The sequence below is a fragment of the Procambarus clarkii genome, chromosome 48 (genome assembly GCF_040958095.1).
Source record: "Procambarus clarkii isolate CNS0578487 chromosome 48, FALCON_Pclarkii_2.0, whole genome shotgun sequence".
Lineage (NCBI taxonomy): Eukaryota > Metazoa > Arthropoda > Malacostraca > Decapoda > Cambaridae > Procambarus > Procambarus clarkii.
The window spans coordinates 21681232-21703321 of NC_091197.1; the positions used below are offsets into that span (position 1 = coordinate 21681232).

At 49.2% G+C, this 22090-nt stretch overlaps 1 protein-coding gene across 1 annotated transcript in view; it reads left to right on the forward strand.

The window, feature by feature from the left end:
* Nucleotides 1-22090, forward strand: part of LOC123764810 (DNA-dependent protein kinase catalytic subunit) — a 746996-nt gene that overhangs the window by 357690 nt on the left and 367216 nt on the right. Inside the window, exons 20-22 of the mRNA XM_069302649.1 lie at nucleotides 4551-4731; nucleotides 13847-14058; nucleotides 18579-18729. Coding sequence (XP_069158750.1) covers nucleotides 4551-4731; nucleotides 13847-14058; nucleotides 18579-18729 — 544 coding nt within the window. The remainder of the gene's footprint in view (nucleotides 1-4550; nucleotides 4732-13846; nucleotides 14059-18578; nucleotides 18730-22090) is intronic.

Here is a 22090-nt window from a genome sequence, read left to right on the forward strand (position 1 = left end):
GGGTCGTCTCTCGGCTGGGGCTTTGTGACCAGTGCTCACCAGGTCGGCCGAGGTTGATGGAGTCTGTCTGTCCGTCGGGCTCACAGCACGGTTCGGGTGTTCATGGCTGTCTGGTTTGCGCTTCGGAGGGTTTGGGTCACTAGGTACTCTACCATTCAGCTCTGTTTGGACTGTTCTCTGGTGGTTCTTGCCGGAACCACAGGGGTTTGGCTAACCGTGTGGTTCGTGTCCGGGGTGTGTCCTGCGTCCTGGCGGACAGCTGTCTCGGTTCATTCCTCTTCGTGGGTTGGCCAGTCGTCGCCGATTCGTTTTGTTGGCTCTGTCGGGCATATGGACTCCTGGCCATGGACGTCTTCGGGTCGGCGTGGTCTAGGCCTCGCCCATTTTGTGGTGCCCTTCCCACCTGCGAGGACTTCGCGGTGGAGGCTTTCGGCAGGACTGGTCAAGGTGGGGGGTACCTGTTCCTCTTCTCCCGGTCCAGCTGTTGCTTTAGGTTCTGGCTCGGTTGCAGCCCATTCCCACGAGAACAGTCCTTATGGTTCCATGGTGGCCGGCCCGGCCTTCTTTTCAGACGCTGCTTGATAGGTGTCCGTACCCGGGGCGTTTTTCCTGAGGCTTCGCCTCTGTCAGCAGGCCGAATCGGTCCTGTCCGTGACTGGTTCGGCCTTCTCCTTGGCTCTTCGCGTCTGGTATTTTGACGTGGGTATCACCATCTCTATGCTGTTCAGGTGGCTTTGTTGACGGTGTCCCACCTGCGAGTTTCATCTTGGAGACAGTATGGCGTTTCTTATGTTTTCTCGTGTTTTGTTTCCCCTCCGGCCTGCTCATGCGTCGCCTGAGCCATCCTGGTCCTTGTTCAGGGTGCCTTCTTATCTTCCCCTCGGTTTGTGGTAGCCCCATTGGTTCAGTTTCCTGCTCTTTGGTACTGGTGGTACCTTTATAGGTGTGCAGCCTTTCTCTGTCCTGGCGCTGGTCATGATGGCTGCTTTCCGGAGGGGTTCTTGGGGTATTGGTGCTTGATTGGTTTGGCCGGGGGGTGCGTCCTGTGTTGTCCGGTTGTGCTTTTTGCTGTTGCCGGCGTCCCGTGTCTGGGGATACGCTGTGGTTGATCCGGTTCCTTCGTTCCCTGTTTTCAGGGCTCGGGTCTCCCAGGTCGTCCGCAGTGTTTTCCTTCTTCCAGCTTGCGGTCTGTCTTTGCGCTCGTGCTGTTCAGACGTTTGCAGCTTTTGCTGGTGTTTTGGTGACGTCTCGGGCTCATTTCGGGCGCAGGGATTTGTGGGTCGCACAGGTTTTTGGCCGCCCATCCATATGTGTGTCTGTTCTTGGGCGTTCTTGTTGCCTTGGGTTGCAGGTTTGCGACCGGTTGTCTTGGCTTTGCGTTGCAGAGTTTGTGGCGGCCGCCTCCCGGGTTAGCCCTTTCTTTTCCTTCTCTTTGGGTATGAGGCTCAAGGGAGCTGTAGGGGCTCTCCACAGAAAACCAGCGTTGAATGTAATGAAACACCATTTTCTGGGTGAGCCCCGGAGGCTCCCTGGAAACCCTCCCTCCCACTGGTCGGCGGTTTTTTCGCGTTGGTTGAAGCTTAGCTTCCGAACTGGAGCTTGGCAGCCGGTGCGTTAGGTCCGGGGCTCCCCCTTCCCCCTCCCGGGGTGGGGAGGGCTGCGCGGACAATCGGCGCGGCAGTAAAGTGTGATGTTTGCTTGTTTGCTAGTTTCCTTGGGATTGTAAGGAGTTTTCTACCTCTCTGTTCGGTTTTTGTTGTAGTTTCTTACCATGTGGGGTTTGTTTTGTTACGCCTACCTTTCTGGGTGCCTAACCCCGGTTGATGGCAGATAAGGAAACCCCCAACCATATGGGGTTTTCCAGGGCCATTGCTCCCTGAAACCTCTCTGAAGGGGCCAGGTTCTGGCGCTGGTTCCTGGTAGGTCTGAACTCCTTAGCTAATGTCCCAGTCTAACATAACATACATTAGCCCGATAAGCTCCAGGGAGCCTCCGGGGCTCACCCAGAAAATGGCGTTTCATTACATTTAACGCTGTTTTTTTTTCACGTTGGTTGAAGCTTAGGTTCCGAACTGATGCTAGGCAGCCGGCGCAGTGAGGTCTGGGGCTTCCCCCTTCCCCCTCTCGGGATGGGGAGGGCTGCGCGTACAATCGGCGGGACAGTAAAGTGTGATGTTTGCTTGTTTCCTTGGGATTGTAGGGAGTTTCTACCTCTCGGTTCGGTTTTCTGTTTTAGTTTTTTACCATGTGGGGTTTGTTTTGTTATGCCTACCTCTCTGGGTGCCTAACCCCGGTCGATGGCAGATAAGGAAAACCCCAAGCACAAAGGGGTTTTCCAGGGCCATTGCTCCCTGTAACCTCTCTGAAGGGGCCTGGTTCTGGCGCTTGTCCCTGGTAGGTCTGAACTCCTTAGCTAATGCCCCGGTCTAATATAACATACATTAGCCCGAGAAGCTCCAGGGAGTCTCCGGGGCTCACCCAGAAAATGGCGTTTCATTACTTTCAACGCTGTTTTTTTTTTTCTATCCCCCTAGACTTAGGTGTGGTGTTTGGATCAGGAATCCTTTCTGTTATTGTCTTTTTTTCTCTCTCTCTCTAGGGTGTTAGCCATTGTGCCCTCATTTTTCTTGTCTTTACTTTGGAAAGGCGAAGAATGAGACAGCAGGCTTCAGGAGGGGTCCGTTGGTTATCTTGAGTTGATTTCAGGGCCTTAGTGTCCTCGAGGCCCGGTCCTTGACCAAACCTACACCCCCAGGAAGCAGCCCGTGACAGCTGACTAACTCCCAGGTACCTATTTACTGCTAGGTAACAGGCATCAGGGTGAAAGAAACTCTGCCCATCGTTTCTTGCCGGCGCCTGGGATCGAACCCAGGACCACAGGATCACGTATCCAGCGTGCTGTCCTCTCGGCTGGTCGGCTCCCCAAGCACAAATGATGCTTGGTTGGTCAGGCTGGGGGTGCATCATATTTTGTCTGGTTTCTGCTTTTCGCTGTTAACTGCACCTCGGGTTCTGTGACCGGGGACGTGGCTGTGGGTTGATCCAATATTCCTCGTTGCCTATTCCAGGGCTCGGGTCTCTGAAATTATTCGCTGGGTTATCAAGTTTAGCCACCCTGCGGTCGACCCTCGTTTCTGTGATGTTCAGATGTTTGCGGCTGTTGCTGCTGTGTTTGAGAACATGTCTTTGGCTGACATTCTGACACAGGAGTTTTGGCGTTTGAACAGGGTTCTGGCCTACTGTTATCTCGTTAACGTTCCGGGGCCCCTGAGTGGTCTTGTGTGGTCTTGGGTCGTCGGATGCAGCCAGTTATCCTGTTTTTGTCTTGAGGCACATTGTGCTCAATGCGCCTCAAGACAAATTAAGACACATTGAGCCTCAGTCGTCACACATTTCCTTTTTTATTCCCGGTGAAAGTGTTCCCAATATTCAATCTCTGAATTTTATTACTCACAGAAATCACAATTGTGTGATGCATCAAATGAACAAATCTGAATTTTATCGTTTACCTGTGATTTGCTTTTAAAGATTTTATAGAATAGACCTTGTTCTGTTTTACAGATGTCCACTATCACTTTTTAAAAATTACAGTATTTTGTGCCTCTCTTCTCACTGTGGTGTAGTTGTTTCTTGCTTCAATGTATTGCTGTTGTGGTGTGGGTTTGGCCTCTTCCCATATTGATTCCATTGTTTTGTCTTTCGGTTTCTGGCACCCCCCTCAACTTGTTGAACCAGTCCTGTTTTGTAGTTCTGCCTCTCTTTTTGGTATAAATTTGTTTGTGCCTTCATATATTTCACAAAACTTGGCAATACTTTGTGTACTGGTTCCCGAGTCTGTTTACTTATCATTTCTACATTTGAAGCTGTGTATGGAGTTTTCCTTCACCACTTCACTAAAGTATATTCCATTATTCCTATGACAAACAAAATTATTTCTAATTTTACTGTGGTTCATTTGGGTACTTAATTTCTATCTGTTTCCTTCTTTGTGTTCTACCCATTCCAAATAATGTCCTAGTCTGCCCTGTCAATTCCTCTATCAGTTTTATTTTTTTCTCTAGCATTTCTGTCTTCCAGTGATGTGATTAAATTTGTTTAGTCTTTTTCTCATAACTCATCCCTCTGGGAAGGGAAAGATGATTAGCCACAGATCCTTAACTGTTCCCCAGTAGTAATTGCATGCCTAGTTTTAAACTGATTGGTGGACCATGAACCAAAAGAAATTGAGGGGATAATTCTTAAGATAAGCTATGAGGGTTGGGGAGATCTCTAAGCCTGCTATCAGGAGTCAGAACCTGTCCCCTTTACCCTCCTGGTGAAAGAAATATGTAGAAAATTCAGGAGAAATTTTACTGATACTGATTCTGCATAAATAGGCCTATACCATTACATTTGTTACACTTCTAGTCCTGATTTACCCAAAGAAAATATAATTTGCAAGAGCTCAGAATCAATTCTGTTCAACAAATTGTTTCACAGTTCTTCAATAATTACCAATAACAGTTGCCTGTTTTATTGCAAGTTATGAGAGTATTATTGTTTTGATCCAGGAAGGAATTGTGACTGCCAACAACCCAGCCTTGAGAGATGTAAGTGCCCAGTGTCTTGCAGAATTTGTAAAGTGGTCCCGTAAGCAGTGTCGAAATAAAGACCAAATACCTTCAAACTTGAAGTCAATTCTGTTGAGAATCTTTTCATTCTGCAAACATCCAAGTGCCTTCAAACGCTTAGGTGAGTGTACTTATTTCCAACAGTTCCTATGGTCTGGAAGGCTAAAAATACAAACTAGTTACAGTATATGGTTAAAAATTATAGTAGTGTGTCATTTCCAGTTAGGAATGTTAAAATAAATTGTATGTTGTCAACCTCCTTTTTCCCTGTCAACACTTGGCCAGCCTCTTTTTTCCTCGTTTTTCAGCATAATTTCACTTTGGACAGTACCTGAAAGTTGCTGAGAAAGCTCTTTCAAATTCTGTGTTCATCTTTGTTAACACTTTCGCCCGGGCATGACGCAGCATTGCGTCATCCGTTTACTGGCGGTAATTCCGGGGATGACGCAGCATTGCGTCATCCGTTTACTGGCGGTAATTCCGGGGATGACGCAGCATTGCGTCATCCACTTTAAATAATCGCCAAAAATCAGGTTTTTATCCGATTTTTTTGGGACTGGTTTTTAAATGCGCGCCGATGTCTTCCCATTTTCCTTGTTGAGCCTCGTGGCCCTCGTTCGGCTTGGCACATGCCGTGGGCCCATTGCTTTTGCTCCACTGTTGTGACCAATGTCGCCTCCCCTTGCATCTCAAACGTGTGAACATTTCGCCTATTTTCCGTGGCTATATTTCTTACTGCGGCTTTAGAAACTATCTACGCTTACTCCATGATGGATAGTGATCATGAACAAGGCCCTTCCAGGAAGAAAATTGCGAAAGAAAGGCTTGAAAAGGGCGGGAATTGGGAGTGTAGGTGGAAGGCGGCTGAGCACTCACTCGCGGCTAACGCGTGGCCCGTCTTCAACTCGTCGGTGGTTGGAGCGTGACCAGGTTTTTTATTTGATATGCTAATGTTCCTCTAGAGAATTCTATTGCAAACCCATTGAGACCAAAATGAAAGACCTAGGATAAAAATTGAGGTGACCAGAGTGAAAATAGTGAAAACATTTTATCGCGTTTGCGCGCTCCTGGGTAACTCGTTCGCACTTTCTCTGTTTGCTGCGGGTAATTAGCCGGGCTTTTGGAGTTTATATGCATTTAGTGCTGTAGAGAATTCTATTGCGAACACAATGATACCAAACTTAATCTCGTAGGACAAGAATTAAGGTGACAAAGTTGAAGAGAGTATACACTTTTCAGATTTTACGCGCGCTCCCGTGACACCCTGGGTCCCATATCGCACAGTTGAGGGGTGGCGAGCGGGGTGCACCAAAGTGTTAAAATAATTTCTCAGATGGAGCTTATAAAATTAACATAAGATTAGACTTGCTAGTCTAATCTTATGAACATTTCTTTGAAATATCTGGTAAAGTTTATCTGAGCAAACATTGTCGCCGTGTGGGGGCTTAGTGGGCGGCTGCCGGAGTGTGATGCTCCTTGGGACAGTCCTCTGCCCTTTTCTAGCCTTGTGCTCCTGCTGCCGTCTTCTCCAATTTTGCTGGGCATCTTTTCCTTTTCCTTCTGTTTCGTTTTTCTCCCCCCTCTTCTCCTATCTGCTTGCCGTTTCCTGCCGACCTTTTGCTCGTTCTGGTTCTTCCATGGACTTCTTCTATTTTGACGCCCGGGTGCTTGAGGAGGCATACTCATGCACCCGTAGAACTGCAGTACCCGACGTCGAGAGCGAGGGGAACCTTTTATTGTCAATCCCTACTTCGTCACTGAACCCGATCTCGACGGACTGTCGGTTTCTTAAGGTGGCGTTTGTGGGGCGTATACTCACGACGCACCCCTAGGAGGCCCCGACAAGATCGGCGATAGCTTCTTGTTGGGTGTCCTGCCTCTAATTGTGGCTCCATGGTGGGTGTGGGGGCACATTCGTGAGTGAATTCTTCATTTCGTCAAGATGATAACCCCTGCTTCGGCTGCTTTTGGCTTACCTTCTCGGGCTCGTGGGGTGGGCGACCAAGCCCCCGAGTCGGTCCGTATTGGAAGACCGGGCTCTGTAGCCTCCGCTGCATTGGGCCCCGACCTTGCTCCTCCTTTGGCCTCTCTGACTCCTTCCCCTGGCTCCCCTCCCTCCTCTGTGGTTGGGTCGAGCCCCAAGCCCCCAGTGGTGACTACCTCGTCCCATGGCGCGGCTCCTTCTCTAGTTGTAACTACTGCGCCTTTTAACCCCTCTCTCTCTGGGGGTTCTCACCGCCGTCCTCGTCACGGCCGCCCTCGCTCGATTCCTTCCAGTTCTGCTACCTATCAAGCCTTGTTTGGTCCCGCTTCGTGGGCCAAATATTTTGATCTCCTCCCTCTTGATTCTGCGCCTCCTGACGATTTCTCCCTTCATCGACATCTCATTGATTCCGTGGATGCCTCCATTACTTTCAACCCCACTCGTCTCGGTACACGTGTCGTTGCTGCTCCTTCTCAGGATGCTGCTTCCCGCTTGGCTGCCTTATCCTGCCTTGGCGAGACCCCCGTTCGGGTCTCGAAGAACGCTCAGTTGAATGCCAGTGTTGGCACTATTTTGCTCCCGCCCCATGTTGCAACCGGTGTTCGGGACCTGCGCGACTGCCACGACGATATTCGCCATATCCTCGCTGCCCAGGGCCATTCTATTCTCCAGGTGGACACATTTACTCGTCCCCCTCGTGGTAGTCGCCGTCAACCCCTCCGGGTTGTGAAGATTACCTTTGATGGTAGGACCCTTCCACCCTCTGTCATTCTTGCTGGTGCCAGGTGCTCTGTCCAGGAGTACATTCCTTCTCCTCGGCTCTGCAACATGTGCTGGAGGTTTGGGCATGGTGCCGTCCGCTGCTCCGGGACTGTCTCTCTCTGTCCTTTGTGTGGTGGCGAAGGTCACTCTAAGTCGGAGTGCACTTCTCCCCAGGCTCGTTGCCTCAACTGCGGTGAGGCCCATCCTACCTTCTCTCGTGCGTGTGTCCATTACAAGCTTGAGGCAGCCGTCCTCAACCTGAAGCACCGGGAGCGTTTATCTTTTCCTGAGGCGAGGCGCCAGGTTCGCCGGCTCCCGCCTTATGCTAATATCTCTTATGCTCGCGTGTTGCGCTCTTCCTCTCCTCGTCCTTCCCGCCTTCCTCAGACTCACAACCGTTTCCGGGCCTTGGACCCTGATGCGCCCACTGCCCCCTCCTCTGTTCCTTTGGGTTCTCTCCCGAAGGATCCTCCTCCTGGTCCTCTGTCTGGGGTTCCCCTTCCTTCTACCCGGTCTGTCGTGTCTTCTGTGTCTTCTTCCTCGTCCCCCTCCGATCCTCCTTCCCATCCTCTTCCTCCATCTATTGGCTCTCCCCACCGCCTGTCGGTGCGGCCGGATGTCCATCGCTCTCCTAACGGCCGTCGTGTGTGCTCTCGTTCGGCTTCTCCTGTTGAGACACTGGAATCCGTTGCCCGGTACGTAGTTGCTGGGACACCGGTCTCTTTAAGTCAGAAGCGTAAGCCTGGCTCCTCTCCTTCCTCTTCCCCGGCGGGTAAGAAGGCTTCGCTTTCTTCCTCAGCTCCTCCTCCTGGCTCTGTTGCTCCTTCCCCTCCCGTTTCAGTGCTTGCGCCCCCTGTTCCTGCTATGGAGGTTTCTTTGGCCCCTGCTTCCCTTTCGGTTGCTGCTCTTGCTGGGGTGCGCTCCCCTCTTTCTACTCCCCCTCCTCCTGCTGCTGTCCTTGACGGCTCCTCTCCGTTGCCTCCTCCTCTTCCTCCTCCTCCTCCTCCTCCTCCTCCTCCTCCTCCTCCTCCTCCAGACCCTGCCCGCCCACCTCTGCTCTGTTCTCCCGTTTCCTTCCCTCCGTCTTTGCTCAGTTTACCCATGCCCCCTAACCCTGACTTTGCTGACCCTGATCCCGACCCTGATATTCTTTAACGTGCTCTGTTGCTCTTTCGCCTTTGTTTCTTCCTTGTTCTCTGTTTTTGTCCTTTCTCTTCTCGTCGTTGTCCATTCTTCAATGGAACGTTCGAGGTTATTACGCCAATTTCCTCGAACTCCAACTTCTGATTTCGCGGTTTTCGCCCCTTTGTGTCTGTCTCCAGGAGCCAATGCTTGGTGCTCGTCCTGGTCGTTTTCGTGGCTATTCCTTTCTCTCCCCCCCCCCCAGCCATTGCTGGGGCTTCTAATTCTTCTGCTCTTTTGATTCGGGCTGATGTTCCCTTTGTTCCTTTACTTTTTCCTTCGCCTCTCCATTGTTCTGCTGCTCGTATCTTTGTGGGGAAATGGTACACAGTTTGTTCCATTTATCTCCCCCCGAGTGTCCCGCTCTCTCTTCCTGATTTGAAACACCTCCTGGACTCCTTGCCGGAACCTGTGCTCCTGCTGGGTGACTTCAATTGTCGTCATTCTCTTTGGGGTGACGTTCTGACAAATACCCGGGGTCGCCTCCTTGAGCCGTTTCTCCTCTCTTCTTCCCTGTCTCTTCTGAATTCTGGTGAGCCCACTCATTTGGACTCTCGGACTCGCACCCTTTCTTGTCTTGATCTTTCTCTCTGCTCTTCTTCTCTTTACTTAGATTTCACGTGGCAGGTTCTTGATGACCTCCATGGAAGTGATCATTTCCCCATCCTTGTTTCCTTTTTCTCTTTTCGCCCTTCCCTCTCTTTCCCTAGGTGGCAGTTTGTTAAGGCAGACTGGACCCTATTTACCCTCAGTGCTGCTCTCCCTGACCTCTCCCTTCTGCCTCTCTCTCGCACTCTCCTCCTTTTTCATGACACTGTCTTCAACGCTGCCCTCCGCTCTATTCCTCGCTCTTCCTCTCGGGGTCCACGGAAATGCGTTCCCTGGTGGAATGCGGACTGTGCTCGGGCTGTCCGCTGTAAGCGTGCAGCCTGGAAGAGGCACCGCCGTAGGCAGACGACCGATTCTTTTCTTTTCTTTCGGAAAGCGAGTGCGGTGGCCCGTAGGGCCATCCGTACGGCTAAACGTGAATGTTGGGCATCTTATGTCTCAACAATTACGTCCGAGACCCCTCTGGCCCAGATCTGGAAGCGTATCCGCAAGATAGCGGGTAAGTTCGTTCCCGATGTTTCACCGGTCCTTCACCTCCATGATACTCTTGTGGCGGACCCGTTGCAGGTCGCTTCCGAACTGGGTTCCCACTTTTCTTCTGTTAGCTCTGGTCTTCATCTTCCCCAATCTTTCCTTCTTCGTAAACCTGTCCTTGAGTCTCGTCCTTTAGATTTCTGCACTCATCTTCAGCTTCCCTATAATGATCCCTTCTCTCTCTCTGAACTTCGTTCTGCCCTGGCCCTCTGCGGTTCTACGGCGGCGGGCTCCGATGGTATTCATTATGAGATGCTTCGCCATCTCCCTCCGAGCACGTCTCAGTATTTACTGAGTCTGTATAATCGGATCTGGGAGTCGTCGTCAGTCCCTGAGGACTGGCTCGATGCCGTTGTCCTCCCTGTTCGCAAACCGGGGTCTCTGGGTACTTCCCCTAAGGACTTTCGCCCTATTGCTCTCACAAGTTGTGTCTGCAAACTCTTTGAACGTATGGTTAACGTTCGTCTGATGTGGTTCCTGGAACACCATCACCTCCTCTCCCCTTCTCAATTTGGTTTCCGCAAGTGCCGCAGCACGACAGATGTCCTGGTGAACTTGGAGGTCTATATTCGTACTGCTTTTGCTGCGAAGACCTCCGTTGTTGCCGTCCTTTTTGACCTAGAAAAGGCTTACGACACCACTTGGCGTTATCATATCCTATCTCAACTTCATTCTTTTGGCCTTCGTGGTCATCTCCCTCTCTTTCTCCGCAGCTTCCTCTCTCGTCGTTCCTTTCGGGTGCGCCTTGGTACCGCTCTCTCTCCCTCTTTTCAGCAATACGAAGGTGTGCCCCAGGGTAGTGTTCTGAGCACTACTCTTTTTCTTGTTGCCCTCAATGGTCTTCTTTCCTCTCTTCCTTCTGGTGTCTTCTCCGCTCTCTATGTCGATGATCTTACCCTTTGTTGTCAGGGTGATGATTCGCCTCTCCTTTAACGCCGGCTTCAACTTGCAATTGATGCCGTGTCGTCTTGGGCCACAGGTCATGGCTTCAAGTTCTCTACTTCTAAGACTTGTGCCATGACTTTTACGCGGAAACGGGTTGTTCTTCGTCCCTCTTTGTCACTTTATGGTCATCCCCTTGAATACAAAGATTCCGCGAAGCTTTTGGGGTTATTCCTTGACACTCGTTTGTCTTGGTCTCCCCATATCTCTTACCTCCGTGTTGAGTGCTCTAAGGCCCTTACCCTCCTTCGGGTCTTGTCCCATACTTCTTGGGGGGCAGATAGGCGCACTCTCCTTGCTTTACATTCCTCTCTCGTCCTGTCTAAGCTCGATTATGGTTGCCCTGCTTACTCGTCTGCTTCTCCTTCTACTCTTCGCCGTCTTGATGCTTTGCACCATACTGGGTTGCGCCTCAGTTCTGGTGCCTTTCGTTCGACTCCCATCCTTAGCTTGTATGTTGACACTGGCTTCCTGTCTCTCCAGGACCGCCGTGATCGCTACTGTCTTCGCTATCTTGCGCGGTCCTTGCAACATCCTTCCTCTTGCCTCTGTCGTGCTTTAACTTTTACCCCTCCTGCGGTTCCTGTTCCTCTTCACCACCTCCCTCTTTCTGTCCGGTTATCTCGCCTACAGGATTCTCTCTCCGTTCGTATTTCTGATGTTTCTCCTCGTGTTGTTCCTTCTTTGCCCCCGTGGAGGGTCCCTCTTCCGCGGTTTTGTACTTCCTTGACCCGTATCACTAAAGCTTTTACCCCTCCTACGGTTCTAAAACGCCTTTTCCTCGAGCACTTTTCTTCTCACTCCCGCTCCGTTTCTGTCTTCACCGATGGGTCTAAGTCAGCGGACGGTGTTGGCTACTCTGTTGTTTTTCCTGATCGCACTTATATGTGTCGCTTGCCTCCGGAGACTAGCATCTTTACAGCAGAACTTTATGCTATTCTCTATGCTCTTCGTCTCCTGCTTTCTCGTTGTCAGTCTTCCTTTGTGGTTGTTGTTGACTCTCGTAGTGCCCTCATGGCTCTCGGGTCCTTTAATCCAGTTCATCCAGTAGTTGTCGAGATCCAGCATTGGCTGTTTCTCGTTCACAGTAAATTTAAGTCGGTTGAGTTTTGTTGGGTTCCCAGCCATATTGGTGTCTCTTTAAATGAGCGTGCGGATGCTGCCGCTAAGGAAGCTGTCCGCTCTTGTCCCATCTCTCGTAAAGGCATTCCGTATTCCGACTTTTACCCGGTTATCCATTCCTCAGTCCTTACCCGTTGGCAGGCTTCTTGGTTGTCTGTTACTGGTAACAAGCTACGTACTCTTAAATGTTGTGTTTCCTCGTGGCCGTCCTCCTTCCACCGTAACCGGCGGTGGGAAACAGCTCTGGCGAGGTTGCGTATTGGCCATACTCGCTTAACCCATGGTCACTTGATGGAGCGCCGCCCTGCTCCTTATTGTCCTAGTTGCATTGTCCCTCTTACGGTCGTGCATGTCCTTCTTGAATGTCCTGACTTCCAGGACGAGCGTGTGTCTTGCTTTCCGACCGCCCCTCGCGGTCACCTGTCCCTCGATAGAATTCTTGGTGACTCGGATACTTTTGATATCGTTCGCCTTATGCGTTTTTGTTCTCGTATTGGCATCCTTGGTGATATTTAGCGCCCTCTGATTATTTTGCGTATTTGATGGTGCTACATAGCCTTCCCGGTTTGGTGCCTTCTTTTGATAATTAATTACTTACTTATCTGAGCAAAGTTTTTCCAATGCTTTCTGAGCCAAAGGCTGGTCCACTAAGAACAGATACATTAGAGCTATCTCAACATTAACCTCCTTTGTGACAAGTGTTTTTGAAAATGATCTTTTAACACAATTTAGGGAAGGGAGATATTGGGGAATTCTCTATCCAGCACTGAACGAGAGCTTTATAATACTAAAGAAAAAATAGGTTAATTCATATTCCATAGGATTTTCATGGAAACCAAAGTATTGGTCTGCTAACTATTGGATAATGTACCAGGGCCAGATTCATGAAGAAGTCATGCAAACACTTACGAACCTGTACATCTTTTCTCAATCCGTGGCGGCTTTGTTTACAATTATTTATCAGTTAATGAGCTCCGAAGCACCAGGAGGCTGTTTATAACAATAAAAACAGTTGATTGGCAAGTTTTCATGTTTGTAAACTGTTTAATAAAGGTAACCAAAGTCATCAAAGATTGAGGAAATATGTACACGTTCATAAGTACTTGCCTAACTGCTTTGTGAATCTGGCCCCTGGTACTAGTCCTTAGTGCCACTAAATGGCAGCTCCCTTCTGGACAGCAGGGTCATCAAAGTAGACAGCCCCTACTTTAAGCATGGCATCCACATCTGTAGGTATTCCAGCACTACAGAGATAAATTTTTCCGTCTAGTTATTGGTTTCCCATTGAAAACATTAGCTTCTGTACTGGAGGTCATATACTTTAATGCTTGCTCTTGTGTTCCATGGTGCCAAATTGTTTGCATGGCTCTAGATTCAACTGTCCTCGACTAGGTTTTGCTTAGTTTTCTAATTTTGCACTGATCTGTGTGTGAGTGCAGGACCAGCTCCAGCTCCATAGCCCCCACCTTTCAGTTGTCATTTGCCTATTGCAGTGCTTTTCAACCCTTTTACTTTTTATCATATCTTTTGACGTTATGTGCAGTATTGACTCGGCATTACTTATCTCCCCTTTTAGCTCACTCCAATTGCTTTAAACTTTTTTGGTGAAGAAATGCAGATCAGCATATCTGGCTGATCTGAGTTTCCACCTATGTCCACTTGTCTGTGTTAAACATTTAGTTTTATCTTCATTTTTCAAAGCTTCTTATGAAAATGTCATAATCGTGTGGTTTTAACACTTCTCTTTTCCAGGAAGTTGTCTAGTTTTTCCGGTCTATCCTTATAGCCGAGTGCCCCAAGATCAGGGGGCACTCTGATGGGGGGCACACTCAAGGGGGTCTTGTAGTAAATCTCTGGACACTAGTTTTGCTTTATACTTTGTGGAGATTTCAGACTTGGTCAACATGCTCTAGTACTGCTCTAACATATATTGTGTACATAAATAATAAATTAAAAATAATAAATTATAATAAAATCAAGTTAACATTTTAAATAGCATAAATACAGTATATTCAGATTGTATTGTATTTTTAATTCATAGCTTAATGATATTTTTAAGAATATCAGTCTGGCCTTTGTTACACAAAAATTTGTTATATAGGTGGATCTTTAGCGTGGAATAGCATTTACTGTGAGGTGCGAGAAGACCAGCAAGCTGTGGATACATGGACCTTGGAGATGTTAACTCATCTAGTGTGTGCTCTTGACCTAGCACAAGGTGACGACCCTGCGCTTGGCACACATGACCAGACACAGTCAGCCATACACCACGTTGAACGCATTATTCGTGTTAAAAAAGAAATCTTCTGGAAGGTACAGTTATCATGCAATATGTAGCATTGTTGTTCATTCGTTATCATTCCCCTTTTCTTTCCCTTGTGATGTGATGAGACATTGACCCAGAGAAAGAAAGAAACTGCAATAGTGGAAGAAGGTTATTGATATTGAAAAAGAAAGATGCTATTGTAGCTTTTTGTGTGTAGAAATTTGAAAGATGAGTTACCATTCCAGTTTTCCCAATCTGAATATTAAAGCATTTTATTAATTTTCTAGAACTTGTAATATATGTTAATATATATTTTGAACGAGCATGCTTTAAATACTGAAATAACAATTTATGAAAGTTATAATTCTTTGAATTTTTTGTCTGTGTGGGATCCCCCATCAGCTCCCTGGAGCTATTGGACTTGGCAAATATTAGCAAGGGGCTTCAGTCATATGGAGTTGTCATGCCTACCTGGGACCACTAGCCAGAACATTGTCCCCTCAGAGAGGCAAAAGGAGCAATGGCCTATGAACTCATGTATGAAAATATTCATGTCTGTCATCGACCAGGGTTGAGCACCCAGGAAGGTAGGTACTCCAAAACAGACCCCTCCTGGTAGAAAAATTGCAACCTGAGACCGAACAGAGGCTAGAAACTTCCTCAAAGAAAACAAGTTAACAAGCAACACGTCATCACACCATGTGCCACTCGTTTGCGCTGACCCCCCTCCCTTCTCCGAAGGGAGGGGAAGAGAGGTATCACAACCCACTGGCAGCTGGACCATCAGTTTATGAACTGAAACTAAACAGGGAGGACTTCTACTCTGGTCTCGGTTCTTTGACAGGCTTTTCACCCGGGCGGTGGTTCCTGCTGTGTATTGATGTTGGATACACAGCAGGGGTGGCCAAGGGAGTACAGGAGTTGGTACCAAGGGCTACATGCACTTGGACTCCCTTCCCTAAGTGCCCTGTGAGTTCACCCCTTGGGCATCAGGGTTCTCTTCCCTGGTGTCTTTAGGCTTTGCAACCCCATAGAGGTAGCAGTTGCACGACTTCTGCTTTTTGGGGTCAGCTTAGGTCTCGGTGCTTTCGTTTGGCCCTGGGTAAGGGGTGGTTGTTGCTGGTTGGGGCGCACTGGGCTGCCCAGCTTGCATAATCCCTGTGTCCGTGGCTCTTTCGGATCCCCCTGAGTTGTGGTGCTTCCTTGGGGGTTCTCTTTCCTACTGTTTTCTTTCTTGCCCGTTGGGAGGCTGCCGGGGTTACTATTAGGGAATACGTAGGTTCAGTAGGGTAGCCCTCATCTGGGCCCCCGAGACTGCTCACCTCACAGTGGCCAGTTTGCCTGGATAATATACGGGGTTTCAACTGGCTTTGGCAGCACCAGTGCCTGGGCTTCCCATAGTCATACATCCCCCTACGGGGCCTGGAAACCCCCATTGGGGCTTGGTTGACCATTGGACGTATCCTCAGAGTTACATCTTGCCTAGTGACAGTTTGAAGGTTGTTCTTTGCCTCCTGTCTCAGGGTGACGATCATCTGTTTTGCCTTGGTCATGCTGCTTGTTGGGTCAATGACACCTTCGACCTGGAGTCATGCGAAACTTGTTCTCCACTTGTTCTCCAATTTACCCATTCTGATGTAGCTGAGATTCATGCGCCTTGCATGCTAGGTTTAGGTTGCTGCGATGCACTTGGTTGGTTGGTTGACCACTCGAATGCCCTGGGGCTGCCCCATTTTGGTTTTAGGGACCTGGACTTGAGGGCGTTGATTGCTTCTATCTTGGTTCAGTCCGTGCCTCTTCGTCCTCTCCTTGTTGGTGTGGATCACCCTCCTTCTACCCCAACCCTGCTGCCAGCTCTTAAACGTCTGAGGGTTTTGGAGTCGGGGCAGGGTTTAGCTGTGGATGAGACTCGGGTGACTCCGTGGGTTGCCCCCATTCGATGTGGGGATTGAGGCATTCGAGCCTGTTCTCCCTCCGAGGCTTCTGGGTCCTTTCGGTGGAACCCTTTCTTTGCTGCCTTTTTATTGGACTCTGCCCTTTCTTTAAGGGGGGGAGGGCATTGAGGAAGGCTCTATCCCAGATCCTAGTTTGGAGGATTCCAGGGGTTGGTGGGGGGTGGGGGGGGGGAATCGGTCTGGGGTGCTTGGGCCCCTTTCGATCCTGCCTGGGCTTTGGTGCCTTCAGGGTGGCATCTGTAGTTGCAAGGTTCAGGGTTTCTGTATCCCCCCTTCCTTGTACGACTTTAATATGGGGTCGGCTCTCCCCCATCCCCTGAGTTTGTTACCGGGTTTCTCTGTGTTCCACAGCTTCATCCTTCCGGAGCTTTCCTATGTCTCATATTTTCCCTGCGGAGGCTTGGGAGGCCCTCGGTGCCTACCTCCTGTGAGACCCATATTTCGCCACTGCGATAGACCCGGTCTCTTGAGTTCGGGTCTTCTTTCCCGTTTTGGGTACGTTATGAGGTTCTGGCCTGTGGACTGCCTTTGTCGTTGGGGGCGTGGCATACATTCTGTTGCACCTGCACATTTGAGTGGCGAGAGCTCGCTACCGTGTTGTAGGTTTACTTAAGGGGTGCATTTGAGCACTTTAACATGTGCCTGTTTGACTTTGTGCTTCCTCGTGAGATTGGTGTGCTGCAGTTGCACGTCCAGGTCCCTTCCCTTTCGGCTACTTTGTTTGAGGAGGATCCTCGTGCTCGCGGGCATTTGACCTCGGTCCTCTGCTTCCTTTCCCCTCTCGGGCTGTCCTCAGACTGGCGTATAGAGGATATGGAGGTGTTGTGCCAGCTCATCGTCTGCTGCATTGACTTTGGCTGCTAGGGCGTAGGCGACGTTGCTCAAACTGAATGCGTCTATCCTCTGGGAGGCATTTTCTCTGTTTTTTGCCTCCCACCTTCCGTGTTGGCAGGCTGTCCTCGCTCTCTGTGGATTCTTCTTGGGCCTTAGAAGCCAGATTCACGAAAGCACTTGCACAAGCACTTACAAACGTGTACATCTTTCCTCAATTTTTGACGGCTTTGGTTACATTTATTAAACAGTTTACAAGCATGAAAACTTCCCAATCAACTGTTGTTTTTGTTATAAACAGCCTTCTGGTGCTTCGGAGCTCATTAACTGTTTAATAATTGTAAACAAAGCCGGCAAAGATTGAGAAAAGATGTACAGGTTCGTAAGTGCTTGCGTAAGTGCTTTCTTGAATCTGATGCCTGGCTCTTAGGGTTTTGTCTCCATTTTGTCTGCAGTTGTTTGCAGACTCTGTTGTTCAGTTTTTGCAGGCGGCTTCTGGTAGTTGCTGCCCTCTTTCGGACGTGTTAGATGTCTGGAGTGTGCACTTTCGTGCTTCCCGGAAAGGTCGTGCCATAGTTCGGGTATCTGTTGGTCGAGGTGGGCCCTTGGTGCTAGTTTTTGAGTCGGTGCCTGTTCTGGAACCATCTTCATCTGGTTGTTGTGGTGCTTGGTGCAAGTTGGGTTTTTGGAAAGGTCTCTATATTAACGGGACAGGAGGCTGGCTCTGTTTGCCCACCCTTGGTACCACGATTCTTGGGAGTTTCAGGTCGTGTCTTCCGGCCTGTGGTGGCATTGAGTGGCTCGGGGACAGGGGGGGGTTAGGGGTGGGCAGGGCAAGCGTCTTCCCCTTGGCTTCGTCAGGTCATCTTGGTGTGAGTGCACTTGGGCATGGTCGAATTGACCTAGTGTCTCAAGTGGGTTTCCAACTTGTTTCCAGTCCCGAAACAGGACTGTGTAGATCTGCGGTTCATTCTGGACTTTTCCTGTCTGAACCCTTGAATTCCTTGCCCCTCTTTTTCGATGACCACTCTGTCCCAGGTCCTAGCTTGAGATGATTTCGGAGCTTTTAGTATCCTCGCGGCCCGGTCCTCGACCAGGCCTCCACCCCCAGGAAGCAGCCCGTGACAGCTGACTAACACCCAGGTACCTATTTTACTGCTAGGTAACAGAGGCATAGGGTGAAAGAAACTCTGCCCATTGTTTCTCGCCGGCGCCTGGGATCGAACCCAGGACCACAGGATCACAAGTTCCGCGTGCTGTCCATTCGGCCGACTGGCTCCCATCCTGCTTATCTTGGACCCGGGTTTTTGGATGGTGTCTCTGTTTTAGTCTCCAAACAGACTGTTCCGGCTGCCCTCCTCTCCCCGGAAGGTGGGGGGTGTTTGTTACGCACGCTAGCGGACGTGTTGTTTGTTAGCTTGTTTTCCTTGGGGAAGTCTCTAGCCTGTGTTAGGTCTCGAGTTGCAATTTTTCTATCAGGAGGGGTCTGTTCTGGAGCGCCTACCTTCTTGGGTGCTTAAACCCTGGTCAATGGCAGACAGGAATACTTTCATACATGAGTTCATAGGTCGTTGCTCCCTGCTTCTCTCTGAAGGGACCATGTTCTGGCTAGTGGTCCCAGGTTATCTTCAGTTATCTAGGCATGACAACTCAATATAACTGAAGCCCCTTGCTAATTTTAGCTAATATCAGTCCAATAGCTCTAGGGAGCCTTTGGGGCTTTACCCAGAAAATGGAGTTTCATTACATTTGAGACTTTTTTTTTGTATGTTTTTTATCAGAAATCAGCACATCGTCGTATTCCCTCTGACATGGGAGAAGGCACTCTCTCTGATCTACTGTTTTGGCTTCTGAAGCAGTGTGGTAGACCAAAGGCTCTTGTTAGACATGCTTGTATGGAGCTCATGGTTTCTCTGTCACCTCATGCAAAAGGTTAGTTAAATTGTATCAAGTTGTATTACATCATATAATTCAATGGTTTATTTATGATAAGACTGTTAAATATTTTCTCTAATACTGTACAGTATTTGGTATTTTCTCCTGGACAGATGTTATTGTAAAGGATTTTTCGACTGATGTAGAGTATGATTTCAAATAACTGTAATACAGAATTTTTTCTTAAACTATGCCATGCAGCTCATTCATTAGGTAGTGGTCTGCTCTTTCAAAGGCAGGTTAACATGACCTTCAACAAAGTTTTACACACACAACAGCTCCAAACACTGCTCGGCATCACAAAGACCATGGGGTAGTGCTCTGCTTATGCTGGTGTGCCCTCCTGATCATTACCACCAATTGGCACCAAATATTATCACATACATGTCAATAGATTAACATATACTGTAATGTACTGCCATCTTCACATTATTCCCAACTTCCAACTGATATATATATATCGGGGTGGCCAAACTTACTGTTTTAGATACATTAATGTACGTAGAACCTCGATTCAACAAACCTCAATTTGACAAATCTCTGGTTGGAATGCACACTTTCCAGACCGGATTTACTCGCCCAATTCCACGAACTCGTCTTTGCTATCATGTTGAATTTGTGGATTTGCTTAGGATGTTGGGACAGAGTTCACAGACTGGTGGAAATCTTGCCCATTACATCATAAGTTAGAAGGTGAGGATTTCCTTAGTGAAACCAGCCCATAGAGCAGGGGAAATATTGGGGTATGAATGGTAACTGTTATTGTGACTCCAGTCACAGTTTTAGTGATTTTCGTAGATAGGCGCAACATTATAAGACAAGAATTGGGGCCATGGGAAAGCCATTGAGCACATTTAAAACCAAATTCTATGGAGAGCCCCTCTGGCTCCCCGGAGCTTACTGGGATGATATGCATGTATTAGACCGTTGCATCAGTCAATTCGATTGGAGTGCTTGCCTGCTGAGGACCACGAGCCAGAACCTGGCCCCCTCAGAGAGGCACGAGGAGCAATGGCCTGCGGAAACCCTCAACTGGTTGGAAGCATTCCATGTCTGCCATCGACTAGGTTAGGTTGACTGGACAATCAAAAGAGGCCACCAACAGAAGCTAGAAGGCTTGATAAAAAGGAAAAATACCAGAATACTGGAGCAAACAAAGAGGAACTAAAAAGGGCCAGAAATTAGTACACAAGTATAAGTAGGGAAGTGCAGAGTTCGCGTGAATATGACAGAGCGGCTGCAGTCAGAGTAACTATGGCTACTACAGTCATATAAGAAGAAAATTTAAAGTATGGGACCCAGTTATTAGACTAAAAAAAAAAAAAAAAATGATCCTTGCTAAAAGTTCAGTAATTGAAAAGTCTGTATTCACCTAGTTGTGCTTGCGAGGGTTGAGCTCAGGCTCTTTCGGACCACCTCTCAACTGTCAACCAATCAACTATTTTTCTGGGGGGATCCCCTTTGACTCCCTGGAGCTATCCAGGCTGATAGGGATCTATTAGACTTTGGAATCAGTTAATGTGAATGAATTCTAGGCCTAGTGGGGACCACGACCCCTCAGAGAGGCACGAGGAGCAATGGCCTATAGAAATGCAAATGTGGTTATGGAGTATTCTATGTCTGCCATCGACCAGGTCAGGCACCCAGAAAGGTAAGCATCCCCAAAACAAACCCCTGTTCTGGTTGAAACTACTACTGAAAGTCAAACGAGTGAACAGCACTCCCCAAATGTAAATGAGCAAACAAGCATGACGTCGCCATGTTGCTGTGCCACTTGTCTGCGCAACCCTACCCTTCACCAGGGAAAGGGAAAGGTGGGGGGGGGGGGGGAATTGCACAGACAACCTTGGGCCTTGGGCCTTGGGCCTTGGGCCTTGGGCCTTGGGCCTTGGGCCTTGGGCCTTGTGGTGTGGGGCAAGTCTTCTCTAGTGGTGCATGAGCCAGGAGTAATCTCACAAGTACTCAGGCTGCATGTACCTAAAGTCACTTTCACTAGGTGCCCTGTAAGTACTGCCCCTGGGGCCTGGGGCCACCTTCCACAAGTCACCTTGAGATCTACCTCTGCTTGGTCGTTTGCTGCTCGGTGATTACCCGCCAGCTCTTAGTGTGCTGGGGTGTTTTCTACACCCTTGTTTGCATTTGGGAAGGGGTTAGCACAGCTAGTTATCACCTCATATAGCGGCTGGCTGTGTTCTGCCTGGGCACATTGTCCTCTTGCAGGGTTTGTCTTTTGTTTTTGTTTTCCTGCTTGGTGGTGGGGCTGCCTCATGTATTACCATTGTCTTTGTGGTGCCTTTACTAGGTTACCCGTGAGTGGACACGCCCTGGGGGTTCAGCTGTTAGAAATTTCGTTGGTAGACTTGGGCGCCGGTTCACAGTACCAATCCTGGGCTTCCCTTAGTGATACCAGTCTAAGGGCCCTGGGAAACTCCAGCATGGATGCGACCCCTGGATCCCCTCTTGCTCTGTGCGAGTTTGAGGGTTGCTCTGTATTCACCTAGTTGTGCTTGCGGGGGTTGAGCTCTGCTCTTTCGGTCCGACTCTCAACTGTCAATCAACTGTTGCTAACTACTATTTTTTATTTTTTTTTCAACACCACACACACCCCAGGAAGCTGCCCGTGACAACTGACTAACTCCCAGGTACCTATTTACTGCTAGGTAAAGCAGTACCGCTTCCGGGTGCCAGCGCCCGGAATCGAAGCCGGGACCACAGGATCACACGTCCAGCGTGCTTTCCGCTCAGCCACCGGCCCCTGTACCCTCAGCTACCGGCCCATCTGTCCCCTTGTCTCAGGGTGACTCTCACTGTTTTTGCCTCTGCCATGCTGCCTGTTGCGTCGGTGACACCTTTGATCCGAAGTCCTGCGAGTTTTGTTGCTTGTTAGTGACTCTGTTCATTCTGTCCACTGAATGGGTGTAGGCAGCTCAGGCATTGTGTACTAGATTTAGGGTGCTGCAATGTGCTAGGTTGATTGCTGACCTAGAAACCTCGAGGCTGCACTGTTTTGGTTATAGGAACCCATCCATGGGGTTGTTGGTCGCTTCGGCCTTGGTTCAGTCTACACCCCTCATTCTTTCCCTGTTGTGGTGCATTCTGGCCCCCCCCCCCCCCCCCTCCTGCTTCCGGCTCCATAGCATCTGAGGGCTTCGGGGTCGTGGCGAGGTTTAGCTGGTTTTGAAACTTGGGGAGTCTCGGGGGATTCCCCCTTCCAGAGTGGTGATGGAGGGAATTAGAGTCAGTTCCTCCAGTCGTGGCATCAGGGTCTGACCAGAGAGCCCCTCTCCCTTCCTGTCTTTCCGGCTGTCCTGCCTTTTTCTTCTGAGGCATGGGCTTTGGAGGACGACTCACCTCTGGG